This window comes from Antechinus flavipes, chromosome 4 (assembly GCF_016432865.1).
Source record: "Antechinus flavipes isolate AdamAnt ecotype Samford, QLD, Australia chromosome 4, AdamAnt_v2, whole genome shotgun sequence".
Taxonomy (NCBI): Eukaryota; Metazoa; Chordata; class Mammalia; order Dasyuromorphia; family Dasyuridae; genus Antechinus; species Antechinus flavipes.
In genome coordinates, this window is record NC_067401.1 from 424,787,384 (window position 1) to 424,806,679 (window position 19,296).

A 19,296-nucleotide genomic window follows, 5' to 3' on the forward strand; every position below is an offset into this window, starting at 1 on the left:
GTGGGGAAGGGGGAGGGTGGCTCACCTCCCACAAACTGCAATCCCCCCAGATAACCCCCAAGTGCAGAGAAGTGGAAATGGGAAGAGAGAGAGGGTGGAGGCAAAAGGACCTCAGCGGCTCAGCTAGCCCCCGAGGCTTAGTGCTCCCAGCCTGGGCAGTTTCCGCGGTGGAGGCGGGGCAGCAGAGACGCAGCCCCCGGACCTCTGGGACAGGACTCGGAACTCATCGATCCGCTCGGCGATCGCCGCCGCCTGCGCCGCAGTAGCTCCGCCCCCCTTCGCTGCCTTCCCTCCCGCCCACCCCCTTCAGGCGGCCCTGCGGAGGAGCGCCGAGCGCCTGGATGCTCGCTGGTCCGAGCGGTCGGCGGAGGAGCCGAGCGGCTGACGCTGGGTCACCTCCCGCGGCCATTTCCCCCTCCCCCTTGTCCCCTTCCTCTTTCCTTCTTCCTTCCTCCCCTTCCCTTCCCCCGGCCTAGTTCTTCCCGGGCGGGCCCAGCCCTGCCTGGCCTGGCACCGAAGGGCACCAGAAGTCTCTCGGCGGACGCTCAGGTAGCGGGGGAACCCCACTCGGTTCGCGGACGGCGGGGTCTAGGGGAGGGTCACTGCGGACGGAACAAACGCCGGCCCCCAACGGCCGGTGTGGACAGTCCCCGGGCGGGCCGTCCTCTGGCTCGGGGATGGGATGGACACTAGCCCGGCTTGAGGCGGGGGCGGCGCGGGGACTGTGATCGGGCCGCGGGGAGGGCCCGGGGCAGAGGGGATCTCGGGGCCGGGGGGGAGGGGAGAGCAGGTGGCTTGTCTCCACCGCGGAAGAGGCAGCGGTCCTGGAATCCAAAGTATCTTCTGGGGGTATGAAGTAGGCTGGCAGTCTGGTGAGGTGGGTAGAGCGCCGGAGCCAAGTCCCACCTCCAGTGCCAAGCCTGGCACCTCCAATTAAGTGAAGCCAGCAACATAAGGAGACCCCCGAATGAACCCCGTGCGCCCTAGTAGTTTGAAACTGCTCGAAGACTTTGGGGATTCTCGGGGCTAACATCCAAACACAACTTTTAGCTACTGTTATTAAGAATTCAAGAATTCTAGCACTCCTGAGGAGCTCCTGTCCGTGGTTTGTTAGTACTTAGTAGTTTGTGAACTCCTTTTGCCCCAATCCTTAGCGCAGTGTCTGGCACACAGTAGGCACTAAATAAATGCTCTTTGACCCACCGACTGATTGATTGTTACTTCTGTTGCCCCAGGCAGGTTCTCTCTTGTGCTGGGAATAAACCTATCTGCTTTGGTAGAGGAAGTTTCCTCACTTGGGGGTTCTGAACCCACTGTGGAAGGTGAATAACGAGCATTTATATATCAGTTTTAAGTTTTCCAAAGCGTCAACTCAGCTGATACTCATCGAGGGAGATGCTGTTATTATCTATCCTATTTTACAGACAAGGAAACTGAGATGGAAAGAAATTAAGTGTTTTGCCCAGAGTCTCAGGGCAAGGCAAAATTTGAACTGGGATCTTGGTAATTCCAATTCAATGACTCCCCTGAGCTACCTTACTTGCCTTAGGTATAATGGGCCAGTTCTTATTCAGTCTCACTCTTTGGTACAAAAGTGTCACTGTTTGATGATTGCATTTCTTTTTTTTTTTCTTTTTTTCTTTTATTTTTATTTAATAATTACTTTATATTGACAGAATCCATGCCAGGGTAATTTTTTTTTTTTTTTACAACATTATCCTTTGCACTCGTTTCTGTTCCAATTTTTTTCCCCTCCCTCCCTCCACCCCCTCCCCTAGATGGCAAGCAGTCCTTTATATGTTGGATATGTTGCAGTATATTCTAGATACAATATATGTTTGCAGAACCGAACACTTCTCTTGTTGCATAGGGAGAATTGGATTCAGAACGTATAAATAACCCGGGAAGAAAAACAAAAATGCAGATAGTTCACATTCGTTTCCCAGTGTTCTTTCTTTGAGTGTAGCTGCTTTTGTCCGTCATTTATCAATTGAAACTCAGTTAGGTCTCTTTGTCAAAGAAATCTACTTCCATCAAAATATGTCCTCATACAATATCGTTGTGGAAGTGTATAATGATCTCCTGGTTCTGCTCATTTCACTTAGCATCAGTTCATGTAAGTCTCGCCAGTCCTCTCTGTATTCATCCTGCTGGTCATTTCTTACAGAACAATAATATTCCATAACATTCATATACCACAATTTAACCAGCCATTCTCCAATTGATGGGCATCCGTTCATTTTCTAGTTTCTAGCCACTACAAATAGGGCTGCTACAAACATTTTGGCACATACAGGTCCCTTTCCCTTCTTTAGTATTTCTTTGGGATATAAGCCCAATAGAAACACTGCTGGATCAAAGGGTATGCACAATTTGATAATTTTTGGGGCATAATTCCAGATTGCTCTCCAGAATGGTTGGATTCGTTCACAACTCCACCAACAGTGCATTAGTGTCCCAGTTTTCCCGCATCCCCTCCAACATTTGATGATTGCATTTCTGTGAAGTAAAAAATTAGTATAGGAGGAGAAAGAGGAAAGACTGATTTTACACAAGCACTGATCCTAGAGCAGAAGTTAGTGATTGAAAGGAAGTTGGAGCTGGTCCATTCCCACCCTTTATTTTATAGATGAGGAAGTTATGGCTCAAAGAGATGGACAAAGCAGGTTGTCTGACTCAGTAACCAATTTGTACGGTATCCTGATCTGCTCCTTAGTCTAGCTGATTAACAGCGAAGTTTTATAAAAATGTTGTGTTCTAGGGGACTTGAGGGTCAAAATGAGTAGTAACCTAGTTCTTTTTCATGTTTAAGATATGACAAGATGGATGTTTATGAATTGCCAAACCTTATCTAATAGCCCCCTCCACCCCCACCCCCACCTTTGATGAAATCTCAAGATACCAGGTTTTTTTAATCTATATTTCTTTACCCAAAAAGTAGTGACATGTTACTGATGCAAATTACAAATTATATGAAAATATATTTAGCCCAGGCTTTCTAGTCCAATATTTTCATTTTAGGGAAAGAGGAAGCTGAAGCCAGGAGAGATTAAGTGACTTGCTGAATTGTGATTAAGTAGCAGAACTGACACCCTTACATTCCACCATACTGGCCTACTTTCTGTTCCTGATCCCCCCAATACCATCAGGCTCTGCCTTTGCACACATTACCTGTCCATAATCTCTGGAACACACTACACTCTTTCATTCTCTGTCCCTTTCTCTGCCTCTCAAAATCTTTCTTTCTAAGTTCAGCTCAAGGACCATCTTACCTTAAGCCTTTACCTATCCCTCTTCCATCTCAGCTGTTAGTATGTCCCCTTTTATGTGTTTCCTTTTATTTACTTTGTATATGTTTTCTATTTGCTTTTATGTTTACATGTTACTTTCTCTGATAAACTGATATCTCTCTCTCTCTCTCTCTCTCTCTCTCTCTCTCTCTCTCTCTCTCTCTCTCTCTCTCTCTTTGCTGAGGCAGTTAGTGTTAGGTGACTCACCCAGGATCACACAGCTAGGAAGTGTTAAGTGTCTGAGTGCACATTTGAACTCAGACTGATTTCTTTGAGGAGTTTGGCATAGTACCTGATACATAGTAAGCACTTGTTGATTTACTGACAGAAAGCTCTTTCTTTCTTTCTTTTCTTCTTCTTCTTTCTTCTTTCTTTCTTCTTTCTTTCTTCTTTCTTCTTTCTTTCTTTTCTTTCTTTCTTTTCTTTCTTTCTTTTCTTTCTTTCTTTTCTTCTTCTTTCTTCTTTCTTCTTCTTTCTTCTTTCTTCTTCTTTCTTCTTTCTTCTTTCTTCTTTCTTCTTTCTTCTTTCTTCTTCCTTCTTCCTTCCTCCTTCCCTCCCTCCTCCTTCCTTCCTTCCTTCCCTCCCTCCTTCCTTCCCTCCCTCCTTCCCTCCTCCCTCCTTCTTCCTTCCTTCCTTCCTTCCTTCCTCCTCCCTCTCTCCTTTCCTCCTTCCTCCTTCCTTCCTTCCTCCTTCCTTCCTTCCCCTTCCTTCCTTCCTTCCTTCCTTCCCTCCTTCCTCCCTCCTTCCTTCCTCCTTCCTTCCTTTCCTTCCTTCCTTCCTTCCTTCCCTCCTTCCCTCCTTCCTTCCTTTCCTTCCTTCCTTCCCTCCCTCCTTTCTTTCCTTCCTTCCTTCCCTCCTTCCTTCCCTCCCTCCTTCCTTCCTCCTTCCTTCCCTCCTTCCTTCCCTCCCTCCTTCCTTTCCTTCCTTCCTTCCCTCCTTCCTTCCTCCTCCTTCCTTTCCTTCCTTCCTTCCCTCCTTCCTCCCTCCTTCTTCCTTCCTTCCTTCCTTTCCTTCCTTCCTTCCCTCCTTCCCTCCTTCCTTCCTTTCCTTCCTTCCTTCCTTCCCTCCTTCCCTCCTTCCCTCCTTCCTTCCTTCCCTCCTTCCTTCCCTCCTTCCCTCCTTCCTTCCCTCCTTCCCTCCTTCCTTTCCTCCTTCCTTCCCTCCTTCCCTCCTTCCTCCTTCCTTCCTTCCTTTCCTCCTTCCTTCCTTTCCTTCCTTCCTTTCCTTCCTTCCTTCCCTCCTTCCTTCCTTCCTTCCCTCCTTCCCTCCTTCCCTCCTTCCCTCCTTCCTTCCCTCCTTCCTTCCCTCCTTCCCTCCTTCCTTCCCTCCTTCCTTCCTTCCTCCTTCCTTCCCTCCTTCCTTCCTTCCTTCCCTCCTTCCCTCCTTCCTTCCTTCCCTCCTTCCTTCCCTCCTTCCCTCCTTCCTTCCTCCTTCCTTCCCTCCTTCCCTCCTTCCTTCCCTCCTTCCCTCCTTCCCTCCTTCCTTCCTTCCTTCCTCCTTCCTTCCCTCCTTCCTTCCTTCCCTCCTTCCCTCCTTCCCTCCTTCCCTCCTTCCTTCCCTCCTTCCCTCCTTCCTTTCCTTCCTTCCTTCCCTCCTTCCTCCTTCCTTCCCTCCTTCCCTCCTTCCCTCCTTCCTTCCTTCCTTCCTCCTTCCTTCCTCTTTCCCTCCTTCCCTCCTCCCTCCTTCCTTCCCTCCTTCCCTCCTCCCTCCTTCCTTCCCTCCTCCTTCCTTCCTCCCTCTCTCCTTCCTTCCTTCCCTCCTTCCTTCCTCCTTCCTTCCTTCCTCCTTCCTTCCTTCCCCCTTCCTTCCTTCCTTCCTTCCTTCCTTCCTTCCTTCCTTCCCTCCCTCCTTCCCTCCCTCCTTCTTCCTTCCTTCCTTCCTTCCTTCCCTCCCTCCCTCCTTCCTTCCCTCCTCCTTCCTTCCTTCCTTCCTTCCTTCCTTCCTTCCTTCCTTCCTTCCTTCCTTCCTTCCCTCCTTCCCTCCTTCCTTCCTTCCCTCCTTCCTTCCTTCCTTCCTTCCTTCCCTTCTTCCTTCCTTCCCTCCTTCCTTCCTTCCTTCCTTCCTTCCTTCCCTCCTCCTTCCTTCCTTCCTTCCCTCCTTCCTTCCCTCCCTCCTTCCTTTCTTCCTTCCTTCCCTCCTTCCTTCCCCCTTCCTTCCTTTCCTTCCTTCCTTCCCTCCTTCCTCCCTCCCTCCTTCCTTTCCTTCCTTCCTTCCCTCCTTCCTTCCCTCCTTCCCTTCTTCCTTCCTTCCTTCCTTCCTTCCTTCCTTCCTTCCTTCCTTTCCTTCCTTCCTTCCTTCCCTCCTTCCTCCTTCCCTCCTTCCTTCCTTCCCTCCTTCCTTCCCTCCTTCCCTCCTTCCTTCCTCCTTCCCTCCTTCCTTCCTCCTTCCTTCCCTCCTTCCCTCCTCCCTCCTTCCTTCCTTCCTTCCTCCTTCCTTTCCTTCCTTCCTTCCTTCCTTTCCTTCCTTCCTTCCTCCTTCCTTCCTTCCTTCCCTCCTTCCCTCCTTCCTCCTTCCCTCCTTCCTTCCCTCCTTCCTTCCCTCCTTCCCTCCTTCCTCCTTCCTCCTTCCTTCCTTTCCTTCCTTCCTTCCCTCCTTCCTTCCTTCCTTCCCTCCTTCCCTCCTTCCTTCCTTCCCTCCTTCCTTCCCTCCTTCCCTCCTTCCTTCCTTCCTTCCTCCTTCCTTCCTTCCTTCCCTCCTTCCTTCCCTCCTTCCCTCCTTCCCTCCTTCCTTCCTTCCTTCCTCCTTCCTTCCCTCCTTCCTTCCTTCCCTCCTTCCTTCCTTCCCTCCTTCCCCCTTCCTTCCTTCCCCCCCTCCTTCTCTCCTTCCCTCCCTCCTTCCTTCCCTCCTTCCCTCCTTCCTTCCTCCTTCCCCCTTCCTTCCTTCCTTCCTTCCTTCCTCCTTCCTTCCCTCCTTCCCTCCTTCCCTCCTTCCCCCCCTCCTTCTCTCCTTCCTTCCTCCTCCCTCCTTCCTTCCTTCTCCCTCCCTCCCTCCCTCTCTCCTTTCCTCCTTCCTTCCTTCCTTCTTTCCTTCCTTCCTTCCTTCCTTCCTTCCTTCCTGTATAAAGGACACATTAGCGTTTTCTTCTTATTTTTCAGTCATTTTAATCACGTCTGACTCCTTGTGATCCTGTTGGGGTTTTCTTGGCAAAGATATTGAAGTGATTTGCCATTTCCTTTTTTAACTCATTTTACTGATGAAGAAACTGAGGCAAACAGGGTTAAATGACTTGCCCAGGACCACACAGCTCATGAGTATCTGAGGTTAGATTTGAATTCAGGAAGATGAGTCTTCTTGGCTCTATGCAGAGTGCTCTATATGCTATGCTACCTCCCTGCCCATATTAAATGCTCTATCAGTGTTTTGTTTATGAATTTCAAAGATCGAATTGGTCTTTGAACTCAGTCTGATTACAAATTTGTAGCAGTTGACCATATTTGCTATCATAATTTATGAATTAAAGTGAAGCATTATTACACTACTCTCTGCAAGTTAAACTAGGTTTATGGTGCCTTAAATATTCAATACTAAGTGTCTCTGATGTGAGAGCTATTAAAGAAGTTGAGAAGGGGAAGGAAAAAATAGGAAAAATAAAGTCACTGGTTAGAGCACAGAATTTCTTACCTTTGTGGAACTAAGGGCACCTTTTGGCCATGGAAAATAAATTCGACAAGTTTTTGATTGACTAATTGTGCAAAACAAGGTAGGGGCTCTATGGGTTCAAAGATGAACAATACATTTCCTTGTATGAGACACTTATAATCTGCAAGGGGGTTGTATCCTAAAGGTTATAGTTGAATAAATTATTGTATCCATATAGTCAAAGTACTAAAATTTAGTCATTTTAGCGTAAATCACTCAAACCATTCATTTGGTATTTGTAGACAAGACAATTTATGGAATGATTTTCTCTTTTGATCTTTCAACTGATTGATTAGGTAGCTGTGTTGAAATGATAATTAATGACCTAGCAAATAGGTCTAAAGGAAAGAGGAATGAGAATGATACAGAATTTTGTGTGTTAAACATTTGCATCCCAGGTCAATGTTTTATAAAAGATCATTGGTCTCATTAGGTTCTCTTACCATTAAATATTTAAATTACTGGAATTGGTTACTTTTAACCACTTCCCTTTATATTGGGTTGAGCAGCCCACCAATCAATCAAGCATTTATTAAGTACCTATTGTGTTACCCAGAACTGTGCTAGTTATTGGAGATTTAAATAACTTTTTTTGTGTGTGTGAAACAATTGGGGTTAAGGGACTTGCCCAGGGTCACACAGCTAGTATGTTAAGTATCTGAAGCCAGATTTAAACTTAGGTCCTTCTGTTTCCAGGGCTGGTAGATAGATAGATAGATGGATGTATGAACACAATAAACACAAGGTAATTAAGGAAGGAGAGTAATAGTATTTTGGAGGATTAGGAATAGGTTTCATGTAGAAAGTGGAGCTAGAACTGAATCTTTAAAAAGCCAAGGATTCTGTGATATGGGAGGAGGACAAGGAATATAGTCTAGACAAGGGAGGATGACTAATGCAAAGGCCCAGAGATGGGAGACAAGGCATTGTCTTTGAGGAATGGAGAGAAGGATGTTTTGATTAGCTCATATAATGCAAGGGGTGGGGAATAATATACAGTGAATCTGGAAAGAGTGGTAAGGGTCAAGTTATGGAAGGCTTTTAAACTGTACAGAGGAGCTTTTATTGTATTCTAGAGGCAATGGAGTTAATTGAGTAGGGGATTAACATGACTGTATCATCCTTTAAGGAAAATCACTTTGTTAGTTGTTTGGAGGATGGATTCTGTGGGGAGAAACTTGAGTTAGTAAGACCAATTAGGAAGCCATTGTAATAGTCTAGCCAAGAGATGATGAGAATTTGAATTAAAGCAGTGTCTTTGAACAGATGAAAGAGGTAGAAATGGCAAGAGATGACATGTAGTATCCGGACTAACTCTCTGAAGGATCTCTGGACCAGCCTTGGTCTTAGTGGAGGAGTGAAAGAGGCAGGAGACTCTCAAGGATGATCAGAGATGGAGAGTCTTTATTTCCAGTCCTCTCAGCCCTTAAATACCTCAGTACGATTACATCATTACAGAACACTAAACATGTGCCAACTAGAAAACCATTATATTATCATATTACTTGGAAATTGATATGTAAATGCCTCTCTTTACTGAAAGTATTTCTTGCTTCAAGTAGAACACAGGTGGTCATACCCTCTTTGACTTCTCAGGAAAGGTGAGAACACCCAAGGGAGGTAGGGAGCCAAACCAAACATTGTCAGCAGGATCCCTCCGGGCTGAAGGATCTTAGACCTTGTCCAGAATTCCCCTACTATTTGCAGCTCTCTACAGTGGCATATATGAGATATATAGAATAAAGGAAAATGAGTAGTCTGGAATAATGCTGGTTTTATGAACTTGATAGATTGGAAGGATGGTGCTACCTCTGACAATATGAAAATTTGAAAGAGGAGTAATTTTGAAGGGAAGAGATAAGCTCTATTTTAGATACTTTAATTATAAGATGCCTCTGGGATATCCAGTTTGAAAGAACCAGAAGATATGTGGTGATGTGGCATTCAAGTTCAAAAGAGAGATTGGAGAATGGTCATATAGATCTGTATCTCTATATAGTTATAGATATATAGATCAGCTCTCATAGGAGCTGATGAAATAACTAAGAAAGAAAAAAGAGAGCCCAGGACAGAGCCTTGAGAAATGGTCACAGACAGCATGATATGGATGACAAGCCAACCAAAGAGACTGAGACGTAATTAGAAGTAGGATCAATACTAGATCAATACTAGTGTTACAAAAATCTAAAGAAGAGAGAGTATCCATTTATGAGGAAAGGATGCTGCCACTGCAGCAGAGAAATCAAGGAGATGAGTCCAAGTAAATACCACCATACTTGTCAATTGAGATCGTTGGTCATTAAGAACATGGTTTAATTGAGCATCAAGGTTGAAAGCCAGATTGCAAAAAAGTTTTAAGAATCTGTAATAGGAGAGGAAATAGAGACAATGAATAAAGGTAGCTTTTGTAGGAATTTAATGGAGGAAACATGTTAGACAATACCTTGAAATAATGGGGTCTAGAGAAGATTTAATTATAGAAGGGACTTGAAAACCTTTGGATGACAAAAGATGCAGAGGTTGAGGAGAGCCTTAATATTAGATATCAAGAGGGAATGATTAAGGAGACAACCCTCTGAAGAAAATAGAGATGACAATAACATACAGCAGATGTTATTGCTGAACTTATGTCAAAAATATTTGAAAGGTCATGGAAAAAAGAAGGGAAGCTACAAAACTAGAAAATAGCAAACACCTTGATTTTTCAAAGAAATCAAGAGAATGGAGTCTACAAGCCAATGAGTTTGAATTCAATTCCTGGAAAATTATAGAACAGATTTTTAAAGAGATAGTGATTTGTGATCATCTAGATAGGGAAGGAGTGATTACAAAGAACCTGTATGATTTTGTCAAAAACAGATCACTTCAGACTAACTTCATTTTCTGTTTGTTTTTGTTTTTGTTTTTGGGGTTTTTTTGGTAATGCCAGAAAAACTGAGGCAAGACAGAGATTGGTTTTTAATATTTTAATTTTGGAGAATTTAGAGTAGTTGATCAAACGGGACTCATGTCCAAAAAACATTCGACCCTGAGCAATTGAGGCACAGACTTTTTGAAGGCTCCTTAGCTAATTAGCAGGGTGCAGAAACTGAGAAGGCAATTAGTCTAACATTTTACAGCTTTTGTCTTTTTGTTGTCTTTACTTCAGAAAGAGAGCTAAGAAAGAGGGATCAACTTAGTATTTTACATCTTGGATCATGGTGGCTCAGTTCCTGTCAGATAAGGGAGTAGGACCATTTTTGGATAGATAGGGACTTCTAATGAGGACATAGGCAGGAATCGAGATAACATAATTCTACTCCAGAGTAGTTTTGGACAAGGATGGAGTTAGAGTGGTGAGCACTTGGATCATTGTTTTTCTTTTCTATCCTTCATTGTGTTGTCACATTGGTATGTAAGACTCAATTTCCAGTTTTAATTTTTTTTTCCAAGAATTTTAAGTTAATGGATGAGAGGAATACTGGGGTACTCCTTGTTGGTGTTCAAGCAAAGGTTCACTCTCTCTTGGTTCAGGGATATTGTAATATATGTTGTATATGTATTGTGCATATTGATATGTGCAAGAGAATTTGTGTGTTTGTATGGGCTGAACTAAGTGGCCTTGAGAGTCCCTTTCAGTTTAGATTTTTTTCTTTTAAATTTCACATTTAATATATGGAAATCAGGTTTTTTACACATTAGATTTCAGTTATTAAAAATATTAAGTAACAGCTTACACAATAATTATTAAAATATGTTTTAGTGAGATACCATTGGAATGGGATTTTATAAATGGTGATTCAGTTATGTGGAATGCCTCTTAGAGCACCACTGAAATTGACCAATATAAATCCTAGAAAGCTTGTTTTTAATAATTCTGGTATTAGGATATTGTACAAGATATCCCCAACTGATCTTTGACATTAATTAGCTAATGATAAGGAAAAACGCATTGAATGTCAATTTTCAGGGATTTGTGGGTCAATTAGCATACAGCTAGAATGTTTCACTGCCCTTAGTGTGATTTGAAAATTTATATGTTGTATTTTGTAAACATTTGGAGACTTTGAACCTTGACTGTAATTCATAATTTATTATAAAAAGTATCTATAGGTTGTGAAAATCCAGACTTTTCTGTTAATAAAAATCTATATATAGTTATTTATAGGAAGTAATAATAAAAATTATCCTTCGTTATTTTTCTCTACGGATGCCTACATTGCCTAATCCTGCTCTCATCTAATTTATGATAATAATTGGATTTTATGTTGCTTTTATTATTGTGGCAGTGAAAAGGGGGGTAGCCTGAAGGTATTTCCTAGTTACACTGACACATAAACTTGGGAACATGGGAACACATGAACACTGAAATGCTTACTTCCATGAAATAAGTCTTCTAAAAACTTCCCACAAAACAAACTTAAATCCCTTTATGAGTTAGAGAGATAGGTGCTGTTGATCTAATTGATGATTCTGAATATTTAGGTCATTCAGCTGAATCTTTCACTCTTCTTTGTCAGTCAGATACTAATTATATTCTTTTAAGGAGTGACTTGGGGATTAAATAGCACTTATTGATTAACTATTCTGAAAATTTACATTTTTAAATCTTTTTAACCAGAAACAACCTCCAGCCTTTGATTAAAATGTTTTAATCTGTTCCATATTGAAGTCAGATTTGCATTTTAGAATTTTAAATGTAACCTGATTCATATCTTTTTCTGACTTCCATGTATTGCTTATTCATACAGAAGATCCTTTTGTGGAAGTGAAGTCCTGCATGTGAAAGAATTATATACAGGACACTAAACAAGAATGGGAATTTTGATTTAAATATATATGTACATAGAATAAACTTCATGATTTATTTAATAATCTGTTGTTTTTTTTATAATTTATAATGAAGCCCATATCTGTCTAAACCAACACTAATTTACATCTTTATTACAAATGATACCTTAGAATGCTTTGAAATTTACAAAGTGCTTTCACTTTTAACATGCTGGCCCCAGTGCTTAGTATTATGCCTGACACAGAGTAGGCATTTAAAAGATGGTTGTTGAATTCAGGATAAGGGAATTGTATATATCAGTATGAGTGAGAACATTCACATTTAGGTCTTCTGAAACTAAAACAAATGCTTTTTAATATATCACATTCCTGCTTCCCTTTCAAGGAAAAAATTCTTTAGATTGTTCAAAATAAATTACTTAATCACAAGTATGATTTTTTTTTTTTAATTCTGGCCTTAAACATCAAATGAGGTGTATGTGTGTGTGTAGAATTGTATAGGAAATAGTAAATCTCTTATGATATGCAACTTTTCATTCAAATATATTACTTATGAGAACTTCATTAGAGAAAGATGCTGTAAAGATAATTTTTGTGGCTAATTTCTTCCCTTTAATTTTAAGTTCATTTTAATTTGCTCAAAAACCTTTAAATTTTACGTAATCAAAATCATTTTATCTTCTGTAATCTACTCTTTCCTTTATTTGATCACAAACTCTTCGTCATTCATAAAGCTGAATCTTCCTTATATCTTTTTTTGGAACATATCCTAACATATCATGTGGTGTTAGTCTACCCTGGTTTCTGTGAAACTGCCTTTCAGTTTTCTCAAGTTTTGGTCAAATAGTCCCAGTGGTTGTCCCAGTGGTTGTGATCTTTGATTTTATTAAACACAATGCTGAATATGTTGATTTGTTTTGATATGTTATATATCTAATCTGTTCCACTGATTAACTGTGTGTGTTTTTTTTTTTTAAATTAGTATCAAAGATTTATTTGGCCAGATTTATTATCCTAAACTTTTAATTTAAAAGTTTTGTTCAGGTCCTTGTTTTCTTTTCTTTTTTATCTTTTTATTAGAATTGTCTAAATCTGAAAAAGAGTACATTGGGACTTAACTATTTCACGTTAGTTTTTTCCTGAAATTTGATTAACTTTTTTTTTAATTTTTAAAATTTATTCTTATTTATTTTTAATTTTTAAAAATTTGATTAATTTAAGAATTTAGAAGGTATGTCATTTAGTGCATATATGTTAAGTATTGGTATTGATTCTTTGTCTAAACTTCCTTTAAGTATAATATAGTTTCTTGCATGTTTGTTTTTATCCTGTTTTTATTAGTTTTAAAGAAATCATTTGCTTCTCCTGATTTTTTTTTCATTTTCCTGAAGCATGATTACTTTCCGCCCCTTATTTGAAGTCTTCATAAACATTTATGTTTCAAGTGTTTCTTATATATGATATATCATTGCATTCTGATTTTTAATTCATATTGCTGTCTTCTGTTTTATGGGTGAGGTCATCCCATTCATCTTGATATAGTTTTTGTCAATTAAGTATATCTATTCTATCTCTTTGTTATTTTTCCTTTCTTTATCTTACTCTCTCCTTTTTTCAAAGAAAGTGGTGAAAAAGAGTTTGTTTAATACTGGTGATGTGTAATTTCAGTTGTTTTCACTCCATTGCCTTTCTTCTCTTCCCTTTGCCTTGTCCCTGATCATAGTTTTTTACTCTCTCTTTACTTTAAATTTGTTTTGCTCATGACCTTCCCCTACTTCATGCTGTTTTTCTTCTCTATAAACTTAACGTTCTTTGTGTGTTTGATGTGTTCAATCTTTGTGTGGATCAGAGTAAAGTGAGATTCATGTGACTTATTCCTCTCAATCTCTTCTTGTTTTTATAGTGTTCATTTCATGCACCTCTATTATGTGAGATAGTAAGTTCCTTTCCTTCCCTTTTTTTTTCCTCAGTATATTTCCCTCTTCCTCCTATTTTCTTCTTCTAAAGTCATCAAAACAAAACAGAATCACCTCCAGGCTTATTCCCTTTCGTTTATGACAATTGAAGACATGAGAATTATAAAGGATACAGTTTTTTTTCTCTATTAGAATGTAAACAATTTGTAATTCTGTAACTTGGAAGTCATCATATGAATTTTCCTTTGGATGTATCCTTTGATCTAGTGTTTGTATTTCAAAGTTTCCACTTAGCTCAAGCCTTTTCATCAGGAATGATTGGGAGCCTTTTTTTTCCTCTTTAAAGTTCCTTTTTTTTTTTTTTTCTCCTTTGTAAGATTTATACTCAGTTTTGTCAAACAGATTATTCTTTGTTGTAAGCCTAAATCTTTTGCTTTCTGGAATATTGAATTCCAAGTTGCTTTCACCTTAAGAATGATAGCTGCTCTGTTTGGTGTAATCCTGACATGAACTCTTGGAAATTTTCTTTTTTGTTACTTGTCATTTTCTTTTCTTTGGCCTGGAAAATTTGAATTTTTACAGTGTTCTGGAATTTTTCATTTGGAGGTTTCAAGTCATGATTTTCAGGTAGTTAGATGATTATTAGATTATTTCTCTTTGAATCCTGTCTCCTAGGTCATTAAAAAAACAAAACAGATAAAACATAAGCCCTTACACCTATTCTTTCCTCAGTATTGTGCTAAGTCCTATATAAAAACAAGACAATTCTTGTTCTCAAAAAAATTTACAATCTAATTATGGAACACATTCATAATGGGGGAGTGGAAGGCTGGTGGAGAAGGAGGAGGATAGAAAGTACCAGTGTAGGATGGGAGAGCAAAAGGAGAATGAGACGAAGAGGAGAATGAGAGAGAGCAGCATATCTGGGCCTTCTCTGGCCATGGAAGATCTCAGAAGAGATTCACTAATCTTTTAGTTGATTTTAGGGTGGAGTTGTTCCCAGAGTTCTGGGAAGCCAGTATGTAGATTATGCTAAATGAAGAATAAGCCAGAAGAGAGTGAGTTCTAGGCAGGACTAAGAAATGATTGAGTGGAGGACATCCCCTGGGGTATAGTAGTTGATTTGGAGGTACAGGGGGCTAAAGCTTCTAGTATATTGGATAATAGTATCTTTTGCATTATTTCTTTTTGTCTTATGGCCAAGCCCCTGTGAAACATATAGTGAGTGCAGTCCTTAGGTAAGTTTACTATCATATCTTCTAGGCTGCTAATTTTCCTTTTCCTAACTGATGTTTTCTTTATCATTTTATTTTGTATCATGTTTCATTTGTTTGTGGACTCTTAGTGTCCTCTTGGCCGGGAAGGCCTTTTCTTGGAGACTCCCCTAGGACTTGTCACCTTGCTCTCTTTCTGGGTTCATTTTTGAGCTCCTATCAACCCATAGGACTAAATCATTTTGTTCAGCATTTTCTTCTGATTAATCATATCTTTAGTTTTAGTTTTAAAAATTAGGATTTTGTGCTTATATCCTATTGATTCCTCTTGTACCTTGAACGATGTGAGTAGGTCCCAATCTTAATGTGCTTAATCTCATCTTTTTTTAGTAATTTCTGGATTTTGCACAGTTACAGACTAGTGTTGGCTACCCCTTTCTATGAGCCTGATCTGACCTCCTTTTCTCCCCTTTCTAAATGTTGCTGATTGTGCTTCTAGGTCTCTTGAGAGACCCTGTTGGATGCTTTTCTTCTCTGCTGTCTGGTTTTCTCTTTTGCTGTTTGTCTTCTGGCCTCTGTCTTTGCTGTTTCTTCACTTTACTTTCCTCATACTCTGACATATATATATTTTCAGTCAGTATTTCTGAAAGATTCTGAAAGAGGTGCTATATAGGCTTCACGAGATTGTTAAAGGGTCCCATGTCACTGAAGAGATTTACTTTTTATCAAGCCTAAACCCCTGATGTAGATATGAAATAATTCTGGGCCTTGTTTTCTGATCTCTCAAGTCTCAATTCAGTTCTAAAACACAATGTTCTTCATGTTAGTAACTGAATAAGAAGCAATAAAATAAATTGGAAAGACAGAAAAATGATGAATTTAGGTTTGGGATTAAATGTAATCTGAGAGAACGAGATACTTTTTGAAAGGTAAATAATTTTTAAAAATTATAAGATTATGTTCAAGTGGACAAGGGAAGAATTAGGTGAATGTTAAAATGTCTTATGAAGGTTAAACCTTTCAGATTTTACTCTGTCAAATCTTTGATTCAGTTGAAAGCTTCATATCAGTTGAATTTATCAACATGATTTTTTTCTCTTTAAGGTGATATATATCAACCTTTTAAAGTTGAGAAAAGGATAACAGCTTTTTGAGTAACAAAGATGCCTCCTAAATTCAAGCGCCACCTAAATGATGATGATGTCACTGGTTCCGTGAAAAGTGAAAGAGTAAGTTCTTTGCAAGAAGCTTTTAAAAATAGTAAATTAAAATAAAAGTTTTCTTATTTATTGTAATTTGGTCTAGAGAAAAATGAAAAGTATTTGAATATACAGATTAGTTCCTTATCTATTATTAATGTACATAACAAAGTGTGTAGGTAGAGAGACTTTTATCAAGAGCAATGAATTCCTTAATTGAGAAGCTACCATCATTATCTATCATGATTTCATACTGACAGATTTTTTTTTTTTAAGGTATATAATTACCTTATTTTTAAAAGCAGCTTGTGTAATACCTAAATGACTAGTCTATTTTGAGAACAGTACATGAAAATTGCACTTATAGCTAAAAAATCATGAAGCATTTTAAAAGACATTTTGAAATGGATTGTTAGATTACTTTTTTAGCAGGCACTTAAATTCCTGTTAAGAAAATGAAGGTATTCATTTATTTCTTTTTATTGATCCAGCTGGCTGATTGAAGTCCTTATCTTGCAGAGATTTTAGCTCAGCAAAACAAAACTTGTCCTGCGTAATTTTTGTTATCAAGTAAGCATTAAAGAGAAGGTTTTAGTCTGTACATGTACAAATATAATTTGCTGTTTTTATCATTTAAATTCTAAATTTATCCAGTTAAAGGGCACAGGTTAATGATCCTAAAATCTGTGTAGAAGTAACCACCTAAATTGTCTATATTTTTAAAAAGACAAAAAGTTTAAAAACAAAGAGATAAACACATACAAAGACAGGTAGTTTTATATGCGTAGCATAATGCCATATCTAGTAGTCAGTGCTAAAAAATGAATATTGAATTGAATAATTGTGAAATAGCCAGAAAGACCACTGAATTTGGAGCTATATGATTGTGCTTTGAGTCTTGATTCTACTTCCTGTATGATTGATGTTGTGCAGGGAACTAAGGTTCTTTGCAGCTCTAAATACTATGTCCTATAGCATTACATGGCAAGAAAAGTGGCTCCATGGGTCTGTAAATTAGCATCATTTAAACTTTTGATGTTATTTCCTCTTGAAGAGATTTAATGTCATGGAATTTTTTCTTTCTGTTAAAACTGTACCCATTTAAGTTAATTGAGTAACATTAACCAGATAATTAGTGCCTACTTCTTTTTCACTGTTCAGCAAATCAGCAAACTGTTGACATGATAAGAATTTTTTTTAATTAACATGTGACCTTTTAAATAAATGGCTACTATCTTGATGGGAATCTACATATCAGATTGGTATTTTCTAGAATTGGTAATTTTGCCTATTTTCTCTTTGTTCTCCAATTTTTTTTTAACCTTTTCTGTACTAAGAAGTTGGTAATTACCAATAATTTTTCTAGGGAGAAAATTATAAATATAACATATCTTTTTTCATTAAATATGAAAATAGACTGTTGGAAATTATTTCTCAGGAAATATTTAATTTCGCTTCACAAAATTGCTGAAGATTCATAAAATAGTAGGGCACTATCTGGATAATAAATATAGTCATTTATATATTCAGTCCTTTATTATATAGAGAATCTTAACTGAGTTTAGATTAAAAGTATTTTGCTATATTGCATGGCTTTCTGTTAATTAATTGACTCACTATGTTCTTGAAATATATTGTCTTTACATATTGATATTAGCTAATTCCATATTGGAATTTAGTTGATATTTTGTCTACATCTGAGGGCAGCAGAAAGTATCTTGAACTGAGAGGCAGGAGAAAAACCTGAGTCATACCTTCCTTGAATCATTTGAACCTTGGCATTTTATTTAACTTCTGGAAAACACAATTTCCTTTTCTGCAAAATGGAGGAATTAGATTATATGTTCTTTAAGGTCTCATCTGGATCTAAAATGCTAAAATTCTGTGTCAGATAACAGTAATTTGACTTTTGTAAAATGTCTGCTAATTTACTCTGCAGAAAGTTGTGGAGATGAGTGTTTCCTAAAGTTATTGCATTGTGCCAAGTATAAAAAACAATACATTTATTGCTCTGTATATTTAATGTTCATATCTAGTGCAATACAGGTCAGTTACAGGCTTCTCTTCTGAATTGCAGCTGTGCAGATTTCATAATAAATTCTTGAACTTTACTTATAGACTGCCAGGGTTTGACCGACCCCAACAGAATGCTATTTATTGTTGGCATTGACAAGTACAAGATAGGGATTTGCAGTGAGAAGACCTGCATTCAAATCCTAACTCCACTGTTTACCAGACATGTAACCATGGGTTACTTATTGTTTGAGTTGTTTGCTCACATATCCAGTGAGATAATAATATTCACATTATTATTGTAAGGATAGTGCTTGTTGGGGTTGTTGTGAGGATGGTGCTTTTGTGAATCGCAGAGAGACATACAAATGTTAGTTCTTTTATTTATGTTATTATTTAAAGAAAAAAACTTACAGGGAGACTTAGTGATTTTTTCAAGATGACAGTCATGGATAGGATGACAATATATAGGATGACAATATGTAGCATTCCAAGTAAAGGGTTGAACAGTTGTCTTTTTTTTTTAACTTAATAATATTTTATTTTTTTTCTAATTACATGTACAGATAGTTTTCAACATTCACTTTTACAAGATTTTGATTTCCAATTTTTTTCTCCTCCCTCCCCCTCTCACTTCCCTAACAGCAGTCTGATAGAGGTTATATATATACAATCATATGAGGCATATTTCCACATTAATTGTGAAAGAAGAACTAGAACAAAGGAGAAGAGAAAAACAAACAAAAAAACCATTGAAAATACTATGCTTCCATTTGCATTTAGTCTCAATGGTCCTTTCTCTGGATGTGGATAGCAGTTTCTATCATGAGTCTTGCCATTTTCTTGTGTCACTGATATTGCTAAGAGTTAAGTCTATCATAGTTGATCATTGCACAGTTGTTGTTACTGTGTATAATGATCTGATTCTGCTCATTTCACTTAGCACCTATTCATGTACATCTTTCTAGGTTTTTCAGAAATCTGCCTGCTCATCATTTTTTGAAGCATAATAGTATTCTGTTGCATTCATATACCACAACTTGTTCAGTCATTCCCCAATTGATGGGTATCCCCTTAATTTATAATTCTTTACCACCACAAAAAGAACTGATATAAATATTTTTGTACATGTGGGTCTTGTTCCCTTTTTTTATGATCTCTTTGGGATACAGACCAAATAGTAGTATTGCTGGATTAAAGAAAATGCAGTTTGGAGCACAACTCCTATGTTTCAAAGTGGTCTTTAGAATGATTG

The 19,296-nt window shown here is 38.7% G+C and overlaps 1 protein-coding gene across 2 annotated transcripts in view; it reads left to right on the top strand.

Annotated features, from left to right (window-relative positions):
* The first annotated feature begins 291 nt into the window (after positions 1-291).
* Positions 292-19,296, top strand: part of VAMP4 (vesicle associated membrane protein 4) — a 46,724-nt gene continuing 27,719 nt past the window's right edge. For both annotated transcript variants that reach the window (XM_051998953.1, XM_051998954.1), the window contains exons 1-2: positions 292-549; positions 15,934-16,058. In XM_051998953.1, the coding sequence (XP_051854913.1) occupies positions 15,993-16,058 (66 nt within the window). In that variant the 5' untranslated portion in view covers positions 292-549; positions 15,934-15,992. The remainder of the gene's footprint in view (positions 550-15,933; positions 16,059-19,296) is intronic.